At 44.5% G+C, this 22,767-nt stretch overlaps 1 protein-coding gene across 1 annotated transcript; it reads right to left on the bottom strand.

The window, feature by feature from the left end:
• Positions 1-13,260: 13,260 nt before the first annotated feature.
• On the bottom strand, positions 13,261-16,086 carry FJX1 (four-jointed box kinase 1). The gene has a single exon (XM_063118428.1). The coding sequence runs from the start codon at positions 16,084-16,086 to the stop codon at positions 14,722-14,724; it is 1,365 nt and encodes a 454-aa protein (XP_062974498.1). The 3' UTR covers positions 13,261-14,721.
• Between the last annotated feature and the right edge of the window lie 6,681 nt (positions 16,087-22,767).

Raw genomic sequence — 22,767 nt, 5'->3', positions numbered from 1 at the left:
AGAAGAGAAGATTGAGGGGAGACATGATAGCACTCTTCAAATACTTAAAAGGTTGTCACACAGAGGAGGGCCAGGATCTCTTCTCGATCATCCCAGAGTGCAGGACACGGAATAACGGGCTCAAGTTAAAGGAAGCCAGATTCCAGCTGGACATCAGGAAAAACTTCCGGACTGTTAGAGTAGTATGACAATGGAATCAGTTACCTAGGGAGGTTGTGGGCTCTCCCACACTAGAGTCATTCAAGAGGCAGCTGGACAACCATTTGTCAGGAATGCTTTAGGGTGGATTCCTGCATTGAGCAGGGGGTTGGACTCGATGGCCTTGTAGGCCCCTTCCAACTCTGCTATTCTATGATTCTATGATAATAATGTTTATTTCCCTGGACGGATATAGCATTGCCCTGCACAACTACTGTTATGGTTAATCATCTATCTATCCATCTATCTATAGTGCTAATAATGGCCCTACATATACTGTCTTGGCAGGCTTACGTGGGACTGACCGCCAAACAAACTGACTTCCAAACAAACATGCATGAACTTCTCTTTGTTTTCCATCTGTTCATGGAGGTAGACCAGTCCGCTGCTCGCGATTGTATGGAGGTGCACATTAACAATGCTGCAGTGTGACGCTCTGTGAGCAGAATCGAATCTGTGAAAAATTGGGATAAAAAATAATGAGGAGCCATTTAAAGCAGTACCAGCACTGACACTACCATGGACAGATCAGTTCTAAATGTCTGTGAGTAGGTGAGGAGATCTGTGGTGAATGATCTGCCACTCCCTCTTGTTATGGTAATAGGACTAGGAGGTTGGGAGAGTTTGTTCTTTTTAAAGACTTTAAAGGTGTGTGTCCCCCCCCCCCCGAGTTCTCCTACTGCTGACACCAATAGGATGAAAATTAAGTGTGCCAGGCTTTGGCTGATATAGGTATTGCGCCCAGTCCAGGAGAATTAGAGGCTCCTGCTGGTGTACTCTTATGCCTAAGGAACTTTCTGTGGATGTACCTTGTTGTGCACTTCTGCTGAACCTATGCTTTAAGGTGAATTCCTGCATTGAGCAGGGGGTTGGACTCGATGGCCTTATAAGCTGCTTCCAACTCTACTATTCTATGATTCTGCCCACCCCCTATCTCAGCTGTCTGTCTGATCAGGCAAGGATTACTCTGGAAATCCAGAGTGTAAAATTATCTAACATTACCCCATACCTTTTGGGGAAATTGCAAATAATACAAAACTCCGGATTTTAAATCCTGAGTTCATAGTAACTGAAGATAAATATAAGTAAATGCATTATAAAAAGTTATTCTGAATGCAAAGTATGTGCAAAGTTTTTTAATGTAGCGAAATATAATCTGCCTATTGTTAAACTGATGTGAAATGAAAATCAGGTTTGCAGGAGGACTGCGCCAGTATCCTCACCTTCAAAGACATTTATAATGTATTTGAAGGTGACATTAAAGGAGGAAGACTAGTTAGGAACAATACAAAAATATTTGCCAGGCAAGCAACTTTTAAATACAATATTAGCAGTGCAAAGGGAAGTGTTATTTGAAGAGGAGAAAACTTTCAGAAATCTGAAGGTGACATAGCTACAAATGAAAACAGCTGAACAATATACAGCAATTTTAAAGAACACAACTGAAAGGGTCTCAACTCAATTCCAGGAAATCATACACAGAAGAAAATGTTTGTGCTGGCAGCTTTGAAATACAGTTTATTAATGCATTTCTTCCCCCCAGCAGGACACAAAGTAGGAAGATAGCAAGACAGACACATTAAAAAAAAAAAGTATGGCTCCTACGACTGAAATGTACAACAAGCGTAGAAATGAGCCACCTTTCTTTTGTGCTTTCGAAATGCCGAGGCAGGAATTTATTCAAAGCTTCTCCACTAAATGCACCATCTGTGCTATTCGTCTGTTAATTCCGCTTTCTGTAAGTGCCTGTGTGTCCGCTGCTTTCCTAGGATTTTGGGAAAGCTTTGCTGATGCATGAAGAAGTGATTTCATTAGAAAATGAAAGAAACAACAAAGCACATTTTCCTCGATCTCTTCCAGGCTATTGAAATACCTCAGCCTTTCCCAACCTGGATTCATCCAGACGTTTTGTCCTACAACTCCCATCATGCCTGGTCACTGGCTTTGCTAGCTGGGGCTGATGGGAATTGTAAGCCAAAACATCTGGAAAGGGAACCAGGTTGGGGAAGGCTGGAAGTTCTAATATCATTGGTGGATAAACATGAAGCTTAACAGCTGTTCCCTAATGCCCCAGATGGCTGTGGTGTTAGCAGGACTCAGAGACAGGCTTTATGTAGTAGAAAGAGGCAAGTGACCCCCTCTATGGGTGTTTTTAGCAGGGATGCAATGGCGGCCAGCAGTTCTTTAAGGGAGTTTCTGAGTCTATAGATTGATGGGAGTAGAATAATGGTTAAAACATCAACTATGAGGTGGAGACTCAAAGTGCAGGCAAATATCACATGTGGCTTTCAGCAAGCCACACCACTACCTCTCAGCACCCTTCTATAAATTTAGGAGAATAATCGCAGCTTGCCTTTCAAGACTTGACATAAACATTCCTGAATTAATACAAGCTAAGTGCTTTGAGCGCTTACAGACTTGGTGGTGCACACAGTCCTGACAGAAGGTTGCACTTGTATGAGACCAATTCTGGATCTATTTGAGTGCTGTGCTGTTCTCTTACACCGTTCTGTCAATTCACTCTAAAGATTCAGAAAACTGAGTACAAGGAAGAAGTATAAAATTAGGGGTGTGCACGGACCCCCCGCTCCGCTTCACTTCCAGATCTGCGATTTGCGGATCGGCCCACTTTGCTCCGCCCCCGCTCCGCCCATGTCCGCTCGGAGCTCTGGATCCGGATCGGAGCTCCGTTTCTCCCCCCCCCCATAGGCTTGCATTAAGCTAAAAAAGTATACAACTTTTTTCTGTTAAAGTTAGAATCCTCAAGTTTGGCACCATGACACCTCATGGAGGTATACACATGCATGCCAAGACTCAAGGCAATCCCATCATCCCCTGATTTTTGGGGAATTTATGAAAATCGGGTACCCCATTCACACCCCTTTCCATAGCTCCGTCAATTTGCACGTTAGAAACCTCAAACTCACCACCATGACAGCTTATCCAGGGATACACATGCACGCCCAGATTCAAGGCAGTCCCATCATCCCCTGATTTTGGGGGAATTTATGAAAATCGGGCACCCCATTCACACCCCTTTCCATAGCTCCGTCAATTTGCACGTTAGAAACCTCAAACTCACCACCATGACAGCTTATCGAGAGATACACATGCACACCAAGACTCAAGGCAGTCCCATCATCCCCTGATTTTGGGGGAATTTATGAAAATCCAACACCCCATTCACACCCCTTTCGATAGCTCCGTCAATTTGCACGTTAGAAATCTCAAACTCGCCACCATGATAGCTTATCCAGGGATACAGATGCACACCCAGACTCAAGGCAGTCCCATCATCCCCTGTTTTTTGGCGGGGCTTAAACCTGCAGACATCTCAATGGGGCCATTTCAAAGGAAATCCCAACATGCCATGAATTGGGGAGTATGAATCTTCTTCCACACTTGAAAAATGGATTTGGAACTTCCAAACCTCCAAGTGAGCGCAGGAAGGACTTCTCCCCTGAGTCAAAGCCAGACACACACAACATCCCTGCGAGGCGGGCAGGGGAGGAGAGAGGGAAGGCAGGCAGGCAGCAGACATTTCTGGGGGCATAAGGAAGTGAGCCAAGGATAAGCCAGTAATGCATATAAAATGGAATAAATAAATAAATAAACAAAGGAGGGGTGGAATTAAAAGCAGCAGTGTTGCTGAATAAACAACAAGAAGAAGTTTTTTAAAAAGGCTATATCTGTCTTTTACCAGCAATAAGGGGACGTGCCCAGGGGAGGGGGAAGCAGCAGCTGCCAATTTGACTGGTCAACCAGTCTTTTAAGAAGCAAGGCTGTCAGTTCAACTCATGAAAGCCATTGCTTCACCACAACAGCTCTGAAAAGTGGAACTGTCACTTCAACTCATGATAGGCATTGCTCCACCGGGTTACTCTGTTTGGAAGGCTCTAATGGCCCTCCAAGTACAGGAGAGAGTGGGGGCACGTCCACATGGGATGCCCTAGGGGAGCTCATCCCCTTGCACCACATCTTTTCAGTTGTTCCCCAAAGTTAGGGTGGGTAGCAGTCCTGTGTTTCTATCTCTTATTATTTGCTTAGTATATGATTTCAGGTTGTGTTTGTGCATTTGGTGGGGCTACTCTTTTAAAAAACACTGGGGAAAGTCCGTTCAGACTAAGAAAGAGAAGTTCCCAGAATCCCAAGTTACCCGTTTTGCCTATCCCCTCCTCCAAGTTTGGGATCATGTGATCATGACCGGGAGTTGACTCTGCCCCTCAGCCCTTCGGAAAAGGTATTTTTCCCGCCGGTTTTTTAAAAAATTCTAGCGCGCAACCTGCACCACGCAGAGAGGTGAGAGTAGTCTCAAAATGACCCCCATCCACGACTCTCCAAGCACAAGAATTTTTAGAAAGATAGCTTCAAAAACAACACAGTTATCCCCCTTTCTTTTCCGCAATGCAATCCTATGGGCGAAATGTTTCAAGATGGCGATAGAAGCAGACTGCGGAAACCGGAGCGCTCCGAAAATGGGCGCTTCTCTTCGCCTTGCTTCTAGGGGTCCGCGGTCCGCTTCTACTCCGCCTCTGGGCAAGGCGGAGCAGGCCAATTCGCTCCTGCTTCTGCGCTTCTAATCGGAGCGGAGCACATGCCTATATAAAATGTTGTCGATAGAAGTTTTCTCTGCCTATGGTCTAGGATGGTAGCCTGCTATCTATACATCTACCCAGCTGCTTTGCCTGTAACGGCTGCAAAACTAGATCATGTCCCCAATGTCCCCAAATGTTAATGTCATGTGCTAGTGACCTCAAGGTAAAAGGTTTTATAGGTCATAAGCAATACCTGTTGTCATTCTTGATCTCAGGAGCAGTTGATTATGCAGTGAGCTTGCCCTATTGTTGCAAGAGAAGTTTACACAGTGTACAGCTTCTACGCTACAGTTATTTTTTTATAGGACGATTGTAGAGTAAGGGAGAGTAACATACGGAATGGTATTCAGTCCTAATGTGATCTCATCATCAAGCGTGAGCTGGACCACCATGCACGTGAATTGGAACACAGTGGATACTATCACCATGGAGAAGACAAAACCCAAAGGAAAACAAATCATGAAACTTTTCTCTTTTTTTGGCTAAGTGAAAGGTAGAGTCTGCTGCTAGCACTACTGAATCCAAATGAAGCTACTATCTTTTCCTCTCACTGCTGGGCTAGAGCACTGCCAAAATCTTCAAACCATTGTGTGATCACACAGTAGTCTGTTGATTAAAGCAAACTTACTTGTACTAATGTTGAATTCTACCCCATCTGTGCTGCTGTAGCTGGCTTGCAAAAATGGCAGCACCCAGGGGAATTCTGCCACTGGAAAAAGAATTGTAAAATGTGGTGTGATTCGTTTCCCAAAGGAAAAATTAAAACAATAAAAAGAACCCAGTTTATATATTGCAGTAAGTGTACTGTGTCACAAACTGCTTTGGTGGCAGAGATATATGTGGGAAAATTCACAACATCACATTCTTTATCTGGCAACAGAAGTGATCACAGTCATCTGGAAATTCGGTATTTTTTTCACCAACAGCATACGAAATGTGTGCATTCTCAATTGTTGTTAAACACACTGAAAGCTAAAGAGTGTACATTCCCTTTGACAAATCCTGAACCAAGAACCAGAGTGGGCTGCTTCAGACAGATTTGGGACTTGTATGAAGCAAAGCAAATGTCTTCAATTCTATCAAAACTGTATCCGGCTCCTTCTGAATTTGGAGGGACACTGCCACAGACAGTTTGCAAAAATTGATGGATTCCCGCCCCCCACAATATATATATAAATACTAAAGTGGGTAAATTGTGGGGTAGTTAAGGGGGTGGGGGAAATTGTGACTTACAGCTCTAGTTATCTGGGCAACCCCAGTGGACTTCTAGAATGGATCCTTGGAGGGTCAAGGTTCTGAATCCCTGCCCTATAGTATGAACCCAAGGCCTTTTGTTTCCACCACCCCTGAGGGCTGTTGTAGGAAAAGTGGGGATACATATACTAGGCCATCAGCGCCAGACAAGCAACCATGGAGTCTATTGTGGCATTGGGGGGGGGGAACTGATCTTGTCACCTCTGCTGCATCCTCTCCTGCTGCTTCTCACTCTGAAACAAAGGCCAAGAATGATACCCCATGTGTGTGTGTGAGAGAGAGAGAGGTGGGGGGAGAGCATATGATAGTCACACAACACATACTGTAAAGAACACTGCACATTACCCACAAAGAGGGGGAAGGGGATAACTTTTTTAAAACATCTCAAACTTTACCTGTAAACGATGTAGTGTGCTTAATATGTACCATGGACACTGTAATATATTTTCTAAATAAATTATCATCCATCCATGCTATCATAGATGAAGCTCTTAGGCATTTCTGTGACTTCAGTGCTCTCAGATGGGCGGAAAACAAAACAGTGCCCTGCAGACTCTTTTTCATTCCTCATCACGCTGTAAACTCTGCACCTGTCCTTTTGAAATTCTTACCTAGAGGAACCTGTATGATGTATGACATTTTCATGCAAATTGACCATAAAAACAAAGGGAATAAGCACACATTGTGTTGACCCCCTCCAACTTCTATACTCCCCTGTATCTGCTTGTCTGAATATTTCATCCAATTCTGTCAAAACATTAAAGTTATAGCTTTTTGTTATAGTCAATGGGGAGACAAAGTGTTGGGAGTGAGGTTTTAATTTAGACCCATGGTAAAGTGGGTGTCCTCCAAAGTGTTCCAAGTTGAAAACGGAACCTTTTCAAAGCGCTGAAATGGAATCTGAACCAAATCTTGTCTTTGGTGCACCCCAATACTGTAACATACTGTGTGAGTTCCATGTGATCATCACACATGAAGAGTTTTCGCAACTCCACCATATATATTTTTCAATCAATGACAGAGTGTATTAGACTTAATGAGATTCTGACGCCTATTGTATATTTTTCAGTTAGTGACTTAAAATCTACCATGGAAGTATAAGGGTGTTCCCAGTAGGTGCCAAGGAAATCACAGCAGATGACGCCAAGGGCTGTACATGTTTGCTTCCAATTCCAAGATCTCAAGCAAAGGCAGGATTTTGATGGAGCCCTCTAGCTAGGGCATCTGAAAATCACAATCCTACAACTAATAGCATCTTAAACTGCATACTAAGCAACTAGATTATGGATTTTCACTTAAACATGAGATAATGACCCAAGAGGGGAAGGCAGGTGAATACTCCATGGATGTGGCTGCTGCTGGCTCACTTGAAGTAATCTCTCTTTCACCACTGTGAACACGGAACATAAACTGCCCTATGTGAAACAAGCAGTAGAAAAAGGCCGGTCCCTCCTGGCATTACCTTTCTACAATGTTCATCGGAACATGTTCTTCTCCATTTGTAGGAGGGTGTGTGGGGTATCCTTTTCTCCAGAGTCAGTTGTGCAATCTGTATTTGTGGTGAACACTTCAATGAAATGGGCCTCTTATTCCAGGTGTGAAGAACCTCAGACTGGGGTCCCAAACTGGCCATGCACCAAGCCCCATACTTTCCCCCAACCACTGGAGGAAAGAGGGTGGGGCTTTGGGGCAGTTTTCCTGGCATTCTAAAAGACTGAAATAGCTCCGTTAAGGCTTTGTTACTGACAACAAGAGCTTTGGGCTAAAATATGAACCCACCTCTTTTGCTTCATCATCCACCTGCCATTGCCACATGGCCCCCAGGAACTTTACGGAAATGGAATTCGGACCTTGGGATGAATAAGGTTCAACACCTCTGTTTTATAAAATTCACAATTTCAATTGGCAATCCTGATATCTCAGGACATAACTAGTACACACACACACTTCCATATTTCCTATGAATTCCACATGGAGAAGAAGAAACATTTCATGTTGATGCAAATAAGGGTTTAGCTCACACCAGCAGTTGGCCTGAACTTTTATTAGAGAGTAGGCTGGGCTTCAGAGACAGTGAACTACAAAAATAATATTTTTGAAAAACCCAACACTTAGGAAGATAGGAAGCTGCCTTAAACCAAGTCAGACCATTGATCCATCCAGCTCAGTATTGTCTACACCAGCTTTCCCCAACATGTCCTCTAGATGATTTGGATTACAACTCCCATAAGTTCCAGCTAGCATGGTCAGGGTTGCTGTGCAAGTCTACACACTTACTAGCAGTGACTCTCCAGGGTTTCAGACAAGAGTTCTATCAGGAGATGGTGGGGATTGGACGTGCAACGCACATGCACCACTACTGAGCTATGGCACTTGACAGAGAAGATACTTTCACATGTTTTTAAAAGCCACAACTGTCTTTCTGTAAAGTGGTGTTTCTGGAACTAAACCTGAGAATGGATGACCAATACTTACTTAATTTTCTCATGCCGCAACATTGGCAAGGCCTTGAGTTAATAATACATCAAATTCAGCTGAGCATTTAATCTCTGCTTCAAAGGTGGTCACATACTGAATGGGTGGATGCGTATATAGTAGTATTCTTTTGCTCTAGCTCAATTCAACTAGATTCCATAAAGTTAGTACATGAGTGAATTCAAAATATGCATGAATTAATTAGTGAAATAAAATTAGACTGGAAAACAGTATCATGTTGGGCCAATCCTAGTTTTCAAGATTGTGTCCACCTTCATTAATAACTACAGTAAAGTAGCAAAGACAGTACCATAATAATTCTGTGATTATATATAATAAGTTGGCTCCAGATTTAGTCATACCTAGTGTAGACCTGTTGAAATCAACGGAACTTAAGTTAGTCATGACTAACTTAAGTCCCATTAATTTCAGTGGATCTACTCTAAATATGACTAAATTTGGAACCAATTCAATAGGCTGAATCTCTGCAGCCAGCATACAAAGGACCTCAGCAGGACTTGTGCATTACACATAACTTCCCTGTTGCCTACACACTGATCTCAGTCACCCCCCTCTTATTGACCAGCTCCCTCCAGACATCACTTCAGTCCTTTTTAATAACCTCCTTCAAATTCTGAGGAAGCAAATGTAGCAACAGTGAGAATTACACACGCTAAGTAAATTTATACAGATAGTGCTAAATTTCCTCTTTTCTTGTGAGTAATCACAAGATTTTTCTGTATGTAATGGAGCTGGGTTTTTCCCCCTATTTATGCTCAAAGAAATTATTGGAGTTACTTAAAGGAAGCCCCTTTGCTTCAATGTTTGAGTTAAAAACAGACTGGGTATAAAGCAGGAGTTGGAATGCAAGGAATGTAGTTGAGCAAGAATGTATAAAAGAGTGTTCTGTTATAAGGAAATAAGCGAAGGAGTGTTCCTTCACTTGATAACAATTCAAGAATTTATCTCTGAGAGACACAGGATCCCTGGCACTAGCAGAATTCCACAGTATTTTGTCCATCATTCCAAAGCACATTGTTAAGTATCATAACACAGTATTGTTATTCCCACAAAATGAGAGATTTAGGATGTAGTTCTATGCACATTTTACTACAGGACTATTACTGAATCTAGTCAGAAGCCAGAAATTTCATTTCTGTGCTTTATTTTGCTCAATCATTTTGGGGGCAGGGCACAGGGCAACAACAAAAGCTAGCATCTAATTTTACAGGATAAATCAGAATGCAATTCAGCTTATTGAGAAGTGGGTATCTTCAGCCTCTCCAGAAGTAGAAATGCTTTTTTCTAAATTCCATGGTCAAAGTAAAGAAAAGCTCAGCACATAATACACTATAATATATTTTATTAGGCCAACTGTAAAGTAACCAGTTTTGAAACTATAGCTAATCCTACACCTGTAATAAATATTGTCTTCCTACTCCTGGAAAGATGCTGAAAACATTGGCTTGAATTGCACCCACCTTCAACTGATCTTTCAAGAGCTTTTGTCAGATAAGCAACACTTCTGTGATTTGATTTTTTTAAACAAGTTGCTCAGTGACTCTGATGTTCAGAATCAGGGTTTACCTTAAACAGTGAACTGTAGAGGCTAAGCTAACAAGGCCACTTGGAACATCACAGTAGTTGCAGTGATGACATCAGAGCAACCGAGCCAATAGCAGACAGCCTAGTTAGGCCTAGTTCTCACTGGGGTAGTATAACCGTGTCTGGGCTGTACCACTTCAGATAGCAAGTGGTGTTTCATGCAGTTTAATGTTCTACCACAACATAAAGATTCCTAGCCATAGAAAACTCACATATTAGGATGAATACTATGCTAAAATAATTTTATTTGACTATTAGTTTTCCAAGTGGATATAATTCTGGGGGTGGAAAGGAATGTTTAATCATTTGAGACCCACTTGTTATCTAATGGGTAAGAACATAAGAAGAGCCATGCTGGATCAGACCAAGGGTCCATTTAGTCCAGCACTCTATTCAAACAGTGGCCAACTAGCTGTCGACCACAAGCAGGACACGGGTGCAACAGCAACCTCCCACCCATATTCCCCAACTGGTGTATATAGGCTTACTGCCTCTGATACTGGAGGTAGCACATATCCACTGATAGCCTTCTCCTCCAGGAATTTATCCAACTCCCTTTTAAAACCATCCAAATTGGTGGCCATCACTATATCTTGTTGTAGTGAATTCCATAGTTCGTGCATTGTGTGAAGAAGGACTTCCTTTTATCTGTTCTAAATGTTTATTTATTATTTATTTATTTATTACATTTTTATACCGCCCAATAGCCGAAGCTCTCTGGGTGGTTCACAAAAATTAAATGTGCCACCAATCAGCCTCGTGGGATGAACCCAGGTTCTAGTATTATGGGAGAGGGTGAAAAATGTCTCCTTATTCACATTCTCCACACCATGAATGTTTTTATACATCTCTATCAGGTCTCCCCTTACCTTCCTTTCCCCCCCAGGCTAAACAGTCCCAGCTTTTGTAACCTTCCCTCACAGGGGAGATGCTCCAGCCCCTTGATCATTTTAGTTGCCCTTTTCTGCATAGCCCAGGTACACGATTACCACCATCTCAGTTGAAAGAGTAGCAAAGCCCAACAGTGATATTGAATCAACCAAGGCCACCAAGACAAGTGAGATCAATAGATATTATTATTATTATTATTATTATTATTATTATTATTATTATTATTATTTCTTACCCACCTCTCCCTTTGGATCTACGGAAGCAAAGGAGGACACAGTGAAAGTAGGAGATAGGAAGCACAAGATTACCAGGAGAGCAATTCAGTGATGCTTATAGCTTTAATAAAATCTATTCAGGTGTTTTGAATTTCTTAGCATCAAACCAAGTTAATATTCTATCTCTCCTATGAAGCCATTTCCCCACTTGCTTGCAGCCTGTTTTTCTCTCTTTCAGCATCATCCACTTAAAACTATTCTCTCATTTCTGAACACACTGCCGACAGATAATTTGAAGCAGTCACCAGTCATCAAAGAGGAAGCCCATGCTTCTTTTTGAAAGGTGCAATTATCTAAGTCTCGGTTCTGGCATTGCTGCAGAGAAGATGTATCATCCATTAAGCAACTGAAACTGTGATTGTGTTGCTACTTTCAGAGATACTTAAGCAAGAACGGAAACCTCAGGATGTTTGTAGCACTGCTGTTTGCTCTTATAGGTGTTTTAGAATTTACGCTGCTGCTATATTATTTAAATGCATTTTCATTAGGTGAACACATTTGAAACGAGTGAGTTACAACCCCCATGCTGACAAACAGCACTAAAAAGAATTACACAGTTAAATTGTATATTATCATGTAAATGGCGAAGAAACACCACATGGGACTCTGTGCATTGTGCTGAGCGGTAAAAAGCTGTAGGCTATAAATAAGAGTTAAATAAAGAGCCCTGTCAGTTGAAGCAGGGGAGTGAAAGAACCTTCTAGGGCAGTGGTAAGGTTTGAGAACAATACTTAGTTAACAGCCCTTATGTATTTTAAAGGTCCAGCATCTAACATTTGTAGAAACGTAATTGTGCTCTTGGTCTCAGAGGTAATTATGATCAAGATGATTCAAACCAGCCCTATCACTAGAAGTATTGTTATCAGGAAGGGTGCAATTTACTGGCAACGGAACATGTAGCACTCTTAGGATATTCTCAAGCTCAAAATGACTTAAACTGCACTAACGTTATCTGGTATATACAGAATGCACTTCAGCCTCCGGTCTATAAAAGCATACATTCTCTCAGATGTGACACAGATTACATTCCTATCTGATAAGTGCCTAAAGTTTGGGGGAATTAAGCTGTTTTATTTCACGCCTCTGCTTTTTCCATTTGCAAAGAAAGGCTGTTTGTATTTAAACACTGACCTCATACTGCAAGGCACAGATCTCCCCAAACTAACTCAAAGTGTCAAAAGATTTGAGACCCAATTCAGCTCCAGCCAGCCTGATGGCTTGCATGGAGGTGTACATGCTCATGTGTCTCTAAAGACACATCTGGCCAGTTCAGTGGGACCCAGAAGAGTAGCATCATGGAGAGATACTCAGAAGGCTGCTTTTAGTCACTCATCTCCTAAATACATTTGATTTCAGCTTCTGTATCTACTCCCCACCAGGGTCAAAATTGAAACTGAGCTAAAATGAAGTTCTAAATGATTTTGGCACCAACTTACAGCTTTTCCGTTTGCTATTGGTTTCCCAGAAACCAAAATGGAAAAGGAATTAACAGCTGCGGAATATGGCATATGCTCTCTGAGATGGTCTTCAATAGTCTTTCGTACTACTGTAACAGGTTTTTGGGTTTTTTAAAACCAGTGTTAGGAGCAGCCAGCAGGGGTAGTCTGTGCTGAAACTTGAACTTCAAGTCAGTTCCCCACTCCCCACCTCCACGCCCAAAGAAGCAATTATTTTCCTTAAAAATTGTGGAGCAATACTTAATTCAACTCAGCAATGGTTACAAGGTATTATATGTGTGTTATATGTTTCTTGATCCAAACATAATTTTGGATGAGCTAAGGCAAAGTGAGTCTATAAAATTATGTTTAAAGTCGCATACTAATGTATGGAATAATGTATTAAATAAACAAAAAATATTCATTAAAATGATGTAAGGAAAGAAACATGTCAGACAACTAAAGATTACTTCATAAAAGTGAAAATCAAGACCTTGAGCACAAAAAAGGGAAAACGTTAGCACATTTTACTGAAATATCAATTTCTTTAGTATGTTACAGAAGAGCTTAAGAACATACATCATGTACCTAAAATGCAGACTTTTTTAAAATAAAAAGGTCTTTTTATAAAAAAATAAGAAAAGTCAAAGTAAAGTGCATGAAACTGATTCTTTTCCTCCAGATTAATGCATCAAAATTTTACTACACTGACAATACTATAAACCTGGGAATCTTTTCTCCTTTGTCACCCCATTAGTCAATTATCTTACTGTACAGTAGTGGTTACATATAAAACAGACACATAGAGAAACCAATGAGCTTTCCCAAATGCTTTTTACTGGTTAAGGTTAAGAGCTACTGGAATAGTGACTTTTTCTGCCCCTCTCTTATTAACTTTTGACATTGTCTATGCCCATCCTGGCCAAGGAGTTTCACAAGAAAAAGCATTTCCATAAACAGGCCAGTCCCAGATATCAATTACTGGATTAAAAATATCAAGAAAAAGTGTGGCACAGAAACTTGTTCCTGCCTACTGGTCCCCACTGGAAGGAAAAGGTAGCTGGTCCCATCCAACTATGACAATATGTACAGGATATTTTTACAAAGTGAATTATTAAGGGAAGCTCTTAAGAGCCATTAAGGGAGAAGACACGCTGGACAGATAAACCCAGTGTGAAACTAATACAGTGAGATATATAGCACTTAAAATACGTATTTATTATCATTATGCCTTGATCTTACAGGGGTTCCCAGTGGTCTGCCATCCAAGGGACGACTCATCCATTTAGCTTCAGCAGTGCTGCAGCTCAGCATCAGATACTCCCAAACCCATTCACCGGGTCCTCCAAACAATTTTAAACTTTAACAAATTATTTCAGATAATGGAACTGTGCAACTGAAGGATGTTTTCTGACCTAGTCTTATAACAGACAATAGTACAGAGCCAGTGCAACAGCGGCCAGGACTACACTGACTACTTAGAAAGGGATAATGATGTGATGTTAAAGCGTCCCCCCCACCCCCAGATATCGAAACCTACTCAGCTCTCATTTCTGGATAGGGTTTGAAGTTGGCAGCACTGGTTGCTGAAGACTTAGCCAGTTCACTTCTGGAACTGGAAACTGTGACTGTCAAACAAAGGAAGATCACATTCTGCTGATGGATCCCAGTAGTAAATTGTCTGGGAACCATAAAGTGGTTAGTTTACTGGCTGCCCCCTCTCCAGCCCTGAAAAAAGACTCTAAATAATGTTCATTTTTAGCTGGGCTTGTCACATGAATTCCTATGAGAGATTTTCCAGTAATATTCTGTGACTAGAGGTACATGCTGACCACCTCCCACTGGGCTCCACCCTTCCTTCCTTTCAGGTATCTGGAGCCACAGGGACTTCAATTGTGTGTGTGTCAGGGGAAGGCCTCCTTGTCCTCCTCAGCCCCTTTCCTACACTCATCAAGCCTGGTAAATCCAACCAGTTCAGCAGGGCAAAGCAGTTCACAGGGCAGCGGCCTTGGCTTTGCAGTGCAAAATGTGCTTGTGGACGAAGTCGATGCGCTCTTGGAGCAGCTGGGCTTGCTGGTCGGAGAGGAAGCCGAGGAGCTCGGCCAGCGGCTCCCGAGTCCGGTACAGCCTGAGCAGCTCGGAGGCAGCGTTGCGCAGGCGGTGCAAGTCCCGCACCCTCTGGGCGGTGGCCTCGCGGAAGACGCAGACGGAGCGCAGCAAGGGCTCGTTGTACTTGTCCCACATGGCCAGCAGCCGGTAGCCGTGCACCAGGCCGGCCTCGTTGTCGAGGAAGATCAGCCCCCCATTGGGGCCCCGGTGCAGGTTGCTGGTGGCCCGGTGCATCACGCGAGGGTCCCACTGCAGGCTGAACAGGTTGCTGACCAGCCGGTCGAAGTTGGCGGTCAAGTAGTCAAAGAGGATCAAGTCACTCCACTGCACCAGCTCCACCAGCTGGGCCGAGCCAAGGCCCCGCAGCTCCCCCGCCACTAGAGGCTGCAGCCTCCTGCCCCCCGCTGCCGCCCCTGCCCCCGCCTCGGCCCGCCAGGGGGCGGGAGCCACCACGTCGGTCAGGTTGTCCACCCACTGCGCGAGGCTCACCACGGCGCCCTCGGCCCAATGCGAGCCGCGCAGCTCGTCGCGCACTTGCGCCCACTGCCCGCCGCGGGCGTCCACCCGGGAGAGCGCCAGCGGCGGCAGGCGCTCTTGCATGCCCAGCAGTCCGGCCAGATGGTAGGAGAGTGCCTCGCCCTGGATCTGCTCTGGGTTGATGCCGTAGCGCACGCAGGCGCGGCTCCCGTCCGACAGTCGAGCCAGCCGGTTGGAGCTGCGGCCGCAGCCGCCTCGCTCCAGCGACACGACGCGCGCCTCCCGGGCCGCCCGCAGCCACGAGGCCGTCTCCTCGGCGGAGAAGCCCGGCGGCACCTGCGCCTCCAGAGCCCTGCTCCAGAAGATCCCGCCGCGCACGGGCGACGGGGGAAGCGGCTCTGCCGCGCCCCTCGCGCCTGGCTTCTCCCGGCGAGGATGAGCCGAAGGAGGCGGCGGCGGCGGCGGCGGCTCCGGCTCCTGCCCGCTTTCGTCCGGCCCCTCCTGGGGCTCCGTGGGCTGCTTCGGCAGCGTGAGCAGCGCTCGGAAAGTTTTCTGGGCGGCTTGACTTGAAGGGCGGCGGCGGCGATGACTTGTAGCTGCCGGCGCTGCCTCGGCGCCTCCACGCCCGGATTCGGGTGCCTCCTGCGGGAATCGGGGTCCGATGCTTCCCGGCTCCTCGATCCGTACGCTCCACAACCCCACCAGGGAAGCCAACGCCAGCAGCCAGAGCACGGCCACGGAGCCCAGCCCGGCCAGACCCGCTCGTTGCATTCTCCTCCCGCGGCTGTTCGCTGGGCTCGGTTGCTGCCGCGGTCTCAGTCCGCTGCTCCGGGACACGGCGGCGGCGCAGCCCCGCGGCTCTCGCGATCGGGGCTCCCTTCGCTCATGGTGGCTGCGGCTGGCCGGCTCAAGGCACCGGGAGCGGCGAGCTGCCGAGAAATCTGGGAGGAAGATCCGGGAACGTGGACTGCTCTTCTCCGGACGGATGCCCCCGTCTCAGCTGCGGGACCGGTGTCTGCACTGAGACCCTCCAGCGATTGAAATTCACAAGCACCGAGACCACGTGGGGGAGCGCAGGGACCCAGCCCACCGCCCAGCATGGTTTTCCGCTTAAAGCGGCGATGTCCCGGCAAAGGGTGGGCCCTTGGCTGGGGGAGTGTTGCCCACGGGGGCGGGGGCGAGGTGTGGGGGCGCCCTCCGACTTCCCCCAGGGCTGCGGCCGCCCTCTGCGACCACGGCCCTTCTTCCCTAGCAACGATCGGAGGCACCCCTGAGAAAGGAACGGGGTCGGCGATCGGGCGCCTCCGACTGCGCTTCCCTCCGCCCACCCGGTCTGGGAAGCACAAAGGATTCGGCACGTTTAGAATAAAAGATGGGAGCGAGCGAGGCACATTGTTCCACCGATTTCAAAGAGCTCTCCGTTGGAGCGGGGGCACGTTCGGAGACTGGGATGAAAATGAGATGGGGCGAGCTGGGTTCTCGTCTTCCGATTATTCACAAAATCAAACCCGTAGGTTGGTTCAGGGCGTTTCACCCTTGAACTGGTGCGAAGAGTTTCTGTGCAACTCAAGAAGACATAGCCCGGCTCCTTCTTCCCTTCCTCCCACCACACGCACAGGAAAGGGCATCGTTTGAACGGTTACAGTCACCGTGCAGTTTTGCACATTATGTTGACTCTGCAGTAAACCCCGCTGTGCCTAGTGGGACTGGCTGACTCTCTAATGAGCGTGTTTAGCATTGCAGTGTGGGCCAGACGGAGCAATCCTAGCCTCCGCCAGAGAGTCATGGGGCTGCCTAGGGTGCAGAGGCACTCCTCCGTTGGCAGGAGAGGGGGAAATACACCCTGGAGGCCCCTTACGCGCGCGGAAACAGGGCATGGCGAATCAAAGCAAGCGTTGGATCTGTTGGGTTCACAGTTATCCAACTCTGTAGGATTCGAAGCTCCCTCTGTTCCCTGAGATAGGTGAGCCGGCTGGAGTGAGCTACCAGGACAGCGCTTTGGAACACTTCCCCCTTTAGATTGCATGGTTACTTCTGAGTAAACACGCAGAGGAAACATATCTGTTAGGACCCTGCAGCAGGGCAGTGACCACTATGAAATGTGCCACTCGGCCAGGGATGCAATTTGATTCAACTATCATAGTTACACCTTTCCCTTCCTCACTGCAGAAGAGGCCTCAATAAACTCTGCTAGCATCATCCCTCTCCAAGGAAGAAATTAAAACAAGGAGCTATGAAATCAAAAAGGGATCCTCATAATTTCATATGATTTTAAAGAGGGCACCCACACAAATAAATAAAAGCACCACCCAGTCACAGAGCACATCTGCCTCCACAGACTGAGAAAAATCAGAGATCCGCCACTCGTGGGTACGGCCACAGGCAAAAACATGGATCCGAGGCAGGGATCCTCACACCTATTACAGAACAAATACCCTCCCCACAAACATGAGCATATTACAGAGTGTATCTGCTTCTGTAGAGTACCACAAAAATCACTGGTCTGCCACTCATGGCGCAAAAATGTGGATTCAAGGTAGGGCTCCTCATGATTTTTACATGGAAAATACCCCAAACAATCCAATCACAGAGCATATCTGCCTCTTAAGTAAACCGCCCAGAGAGCTTCAGCTATGAAGCAGTATAGAAATACTTATTTATTTATTTATTACATTTGTATACCTCCCAATAGCTGAAGCTCCCTGGGTGGTTCACAAAAATTAAAATCATGAAGAACATAAAAACAACCAATAATAATAATAATAATAATAATAATAATAATAATAATAATAATAGAAAATTTGGGATCTGCCACTCATGAGTGTAGCCACAGCACAAAAACATGGATCTGAGGGAGGGCTCCTCAGGGCTCCTCATGATTTTTACAAGAAAAATACCCCCAAACACCATGAAATCAAAGAGCACATCGCCCTTTATGGAATGAACCAGAAAAATTGGGATACACCACTCATGGGTTCGGAGCAGGGATCCTCTTGATTTCACATGATTTTTACAGAGCAAACCCTGCAAACCACAATCAAATTACAAAGTACATCTGCCTCCATGAACTGAACAAGAAATATCATGGATCCACCACGCGTGGGTGCCACCACAGCATAAAAACGTGGATTCGAGGCAGGGATCTGCAGGGATCTCCATGATTTTTACAGGGAAAATCCACCAAACCACAGTCCAATCACAGAACAAGTGCCTCTGTCGACTGAGCCACAAAACTCACAGTTCATCCACTGATCGGTGCTGCCATGGTACAGAAATGTGGATTAGAGACAGGGATCCTCAGGATTTTAACAGGGAAAATTTCCCAAACTACATTCTAATCACAGAGCTCTTATGCCTCCATGGCCTGAACAATGAAAATCATGGATTCTGGTACAATCTGTGGAGGTAGATAAGCTCTTTGATGTCATGGTGTTTGGGGGATATTTTTCTTGTAAAGATCATGAGGAGCCCTGCCTCAGATGCACGTTATGTGATCCTAGATTATCCTGATACAGTCCATAGAGGCAGATAGCCTCTGAGATTGGATTGTGATCTGCAGCATTTTTCAAGTAAAAATCATGAGGATCCCTGTCTTGGATCCACGTTTTTGTGCTGTGGTGGTGCCCATGGGTGGTGAATCTGTGATATTTCTTGTTCAGCCCATGGAGGCAGATGTGCTCTGTGATTGGCTGGAGGTTTTGTGGGTGTCCTCTTTAAAAATCATATGAAATTATGAGGATCCCTTTTTGATTTCAGGGATCCTTGTTTTACCCAAGCCAGCTCCCCAATTTCATTATTTAGTATGATTTAATATGTTTGTATTTATCAGCTTTTATGGTTTTATTATTATTCTGCCCAAAAAACCTTGGTTATTGGTTGGCATATAAATATTGTAAGCAAAGGCTGCGATCCTACATGCACTTACCTGGGACAGGAGTAAGTCCAGCTGAAGTCAGCGGGGTTTTCCTTCTGCATAGAAATGTGTAGAATCACGCTAAAGTTCATTAAGGTAGCAGCCCTTCTCTGCTGCTTGTAACTAGTTTTTAGAGGAATGCTTTTTTTTTTTTTAATACAAGGGTACCATTTCGGTATCCTGGCTAGTCACTAAGGTTATGCCAGGTCATGCAATCCAGCTCAAGCCTGACCCAACAGTATGGTCCAAATACTGGAAATTTGTGCCACCCATAAAATCAATCTTCCTCCAAAATTCTAGCAGAAAGCTGCACCAGTCTTTATGAATATTCAGTAAGTACAAACTGTCTACAGTTTAATTTTCTTCACCACCGATGTTAAAATTACATAATTGCGTCTCTCCGTCATATATTAAAATATATTAATCCACTAACCCCAATTCATTATTTACACAACTAATAAAAGCATTTGGTGTTTTAATATAAAATGACAAGTTTTACAAGTAATTAGACATTGATGTTATCCTGGGCTAACATGCTGTAACTGAGGGCACCACCATGTGGAGAAAAGTGGGACAATTAATGATACGTGGCATTTATTTAGCACTTTAGAATGTTCACATGCATTATTTCCATAACCCTTACAACAACCTTGTTAGGTAGTGGATTATCCCACGTTGCAGATAGGGTAGACTGAGATCAAGAGAATAATGGCATGCCTATAGCAAGTTCTTGGCAGAGCTTGGATTTGAACCAAGGAGTTCCTGGTTCAATCTAATTCAATGTAATGTTATTTGTGTTTTCTCAGACTTAAATCCTGCTGTGAAGGCAGTTTATGCCCAGAAAAATGTGCATAGTATAGTACTAGTATAGGGAACACTGTGCTAATAATCAATCAATGACATTTAAATTCTTTAGGTCACACAAAAAGTGAAGGTATCTGTCTTGATGAAAAGAAAAAAATCCAAAATCCACATTTCTATAATACTTTTATTACGCCTACTCAGCGGTCACAAAATCTTCAGAACTTTTGATCAACCTAGTGCCCTCCAGACTGTTGGACTACAACTGTGATAATTCAGTTAAGGGATATCAATCCGACATGTCTGGAGGGAACCAGGCAAGAGAAGTTTGGGGTACAGTCTTAAGATGGAAGCAGGAAGAGGCTGCAGACATTCAAATTAACTTCTACCAGCTCAACCAGGCATTGAGATGGTTTCAGGTTGCACTTGGGACCCTCCGAAGAAGAAACAAACAAATAAACATCAGTGGATCACCTATTTTTAAAAATATAAAATCCAGCTGTTAATCAGAACCATCTCTATCCTACTGGTGTAGCATGTTGATCCTGAGGTACAAGGAATCAACAAAAATTGGCTGAGCGTGGACAGTTCATTGTAGATGTCATATTTCCAAACCCAGAGAGGAAAAATATCTTTTCCTCCTACTTCCCTACCTGTCCCTGAAGATGGTGATTTAATTTAACCATTGGGGCGACATCTTGTGCCTCCAGCAATGTTGTGCTTACTCCACCTACAGGCCAAAAGTAATTTTACCATGCATTTCTGTTTGTTCTTGCTCAAAAATAATAATAAAAAAAGATTTTAAAAATAGAATGGGAAAATTAAAGGTATTCATTGACAAACTTAATGCTTCCAGCTTATTATTAATAAAAATGGGAAGGAAACACAGATGCTAGAAATACTGTTCCATGCCCAGTACTACTACTACTCCCCACCCCACCCCCACGCCTCCAAGTATTTCATTTTTGTTAGTTGGAATGTTGGAGCCTCTGCATTTTCCCTTGAGTCAAAAGTGACCACCATCATGGATGCAGCCCGATGGTGATGTATGTCAACTCAGCAGGAACTTGTTTTTCCTGCCAGCCTGGGACTGCAAAACCAAGAAAAGCTGCCGCCATACGTGGCTGGTGGGTTGCCTTCAGATCAGTACTGGGTGACAATTTATGCAGGCTTCCCTGCACGTATTCTACCTGCCTCGTTCTGCAAGACACAGAAAACAACATGAAACCCCCAAATAAATCTCTTCCCTTGTTTCCCCCCCCCCCTTTCTTTCAAGGAGACAATATCAGATCCAGGACAGTTCAGACTCTGGCTTGCAGAATCACTGGTGGCATCCTTATCTATCAGACCACCAAGGTCTGAGGTCATACACTGAAATCATCATGGGACCTTATGTATGTATGTATGTATGATTGCATTTACTTCATTTATATCCCACCTTTTTACCTCCAAGGAACCCAAGGCGGTGTAGAATCATAGAATCATAGAACAGTAGAGTTGGAAGAGGCCTAAAAGGCCATCGAGTCCCCTGCTCAATGCAAAAATCCACCCTACAGCATACTTGACAGATGGTTGTCCAGCTGCCTCTTGAATGCCTCTTGAATCCTCCTGCACTCCATTTTTATGCTCACAACAACAACCCTGTGAGGTGGGTTGGGCTGAGAGTTTGTGACTGACCAAAAGTCACCCAGTGGATTTCCATGGCTGAGTGGGGACAAGAACCCGGATTTCCCGACTCCCAGTCCAACACTTTAGCCACTACACCACACTGTATGTATGTATGTATGTATGTAACCTTATACTACTTATGTATTATATTTTTATACTGCACAATAGCCGACGTTCTCTGGGCAGTTCACAATTAAAACCATAAAATGAAGTAATTCAGAACACAATCTAAAACTATAAAAGTTTTTAAAAATACCATATGAAACCAAAATAAGTTACAGCCCAGGATATGTTTCCAGGAGGCGTCTAAAGGATGTTACATTTTCTGCCTCCTGAAACCTTGGTAGAAGCTGTGAGCTTCTTGATAGACTGGAAAGATGGATCCAGGAAACCTTGTGCTGGTTGGTTCCTGCTGCACCTCTTTGGATAGGGAACTGATGCATAAGTTGATTGATGTCCAAATTCTCCCCTGGCCATCTTTTTAGCTTGGCAGGGACCTTGGTTCAAAAGTCCAACACGCTTTCCCCATTACTGCATTCATATGCTGAGGTGATCTGCACCTGTTGCATTTCTGTCTGCTACATTTCTGCCTGTTAGAGAGCTATTTAAAACAAAGGGGAATGATTTTGGTTTTTCCATGTGACTGCTTAAATGTGGCAACCCTATGTTCATTTATTTATTTTTAGTTTGTATTGAAATTTATTTTATTTATCTCAATTCTATACCACCCAATAGTCGAAGGTCTCTGGGCAATTCACAAAAATATAGGAGACATGCAGCCTGATCCTACATTGACCTGGACAAAAGTCCTACCAATTTCAATGGGAAAGACTCCACAAGAAATGCTCATAGGATTTCAGCTTATGTAAAGTGCAGACAGAGAGAACGAGAGGAACACATCCCTCTGTGTGTGTGTGTGTGTGTGTGTGTGTGTGTGTGTGTGTGCAAAGTCCTCAAGTTCCTTGTGTTGAGTAGGGAGGTCTGCAGGGGGATTCTAGTTGCATTTTCTTGAAAGCAAGTAGAACCCTTTGCGTGGTCAGGGACCCTGATAGATCGAGATTGCCAGTAGC

The sequence above is a fragment of the Elgaria multicarinata genome, chromosome 2, assembly GCF_023053635.1.
Source record: "Elgaria multicarinata webbii isolate HBS135686 ecotype San Diego chromosome 2, rElgMul1.1.pri, whole genome shotgun sequence".
Classification (NCBI taxonomy): Eukaryota; Metazoa; Chordata; class Lepidosauria; order Squamata; family Anguidae; genus Elgaria; species Elgaria multicarinata.
Note: the sequence above shows the minus strand (reverse complement) of the source record. Positions and strands in the feature narration are given on the sequence as shown.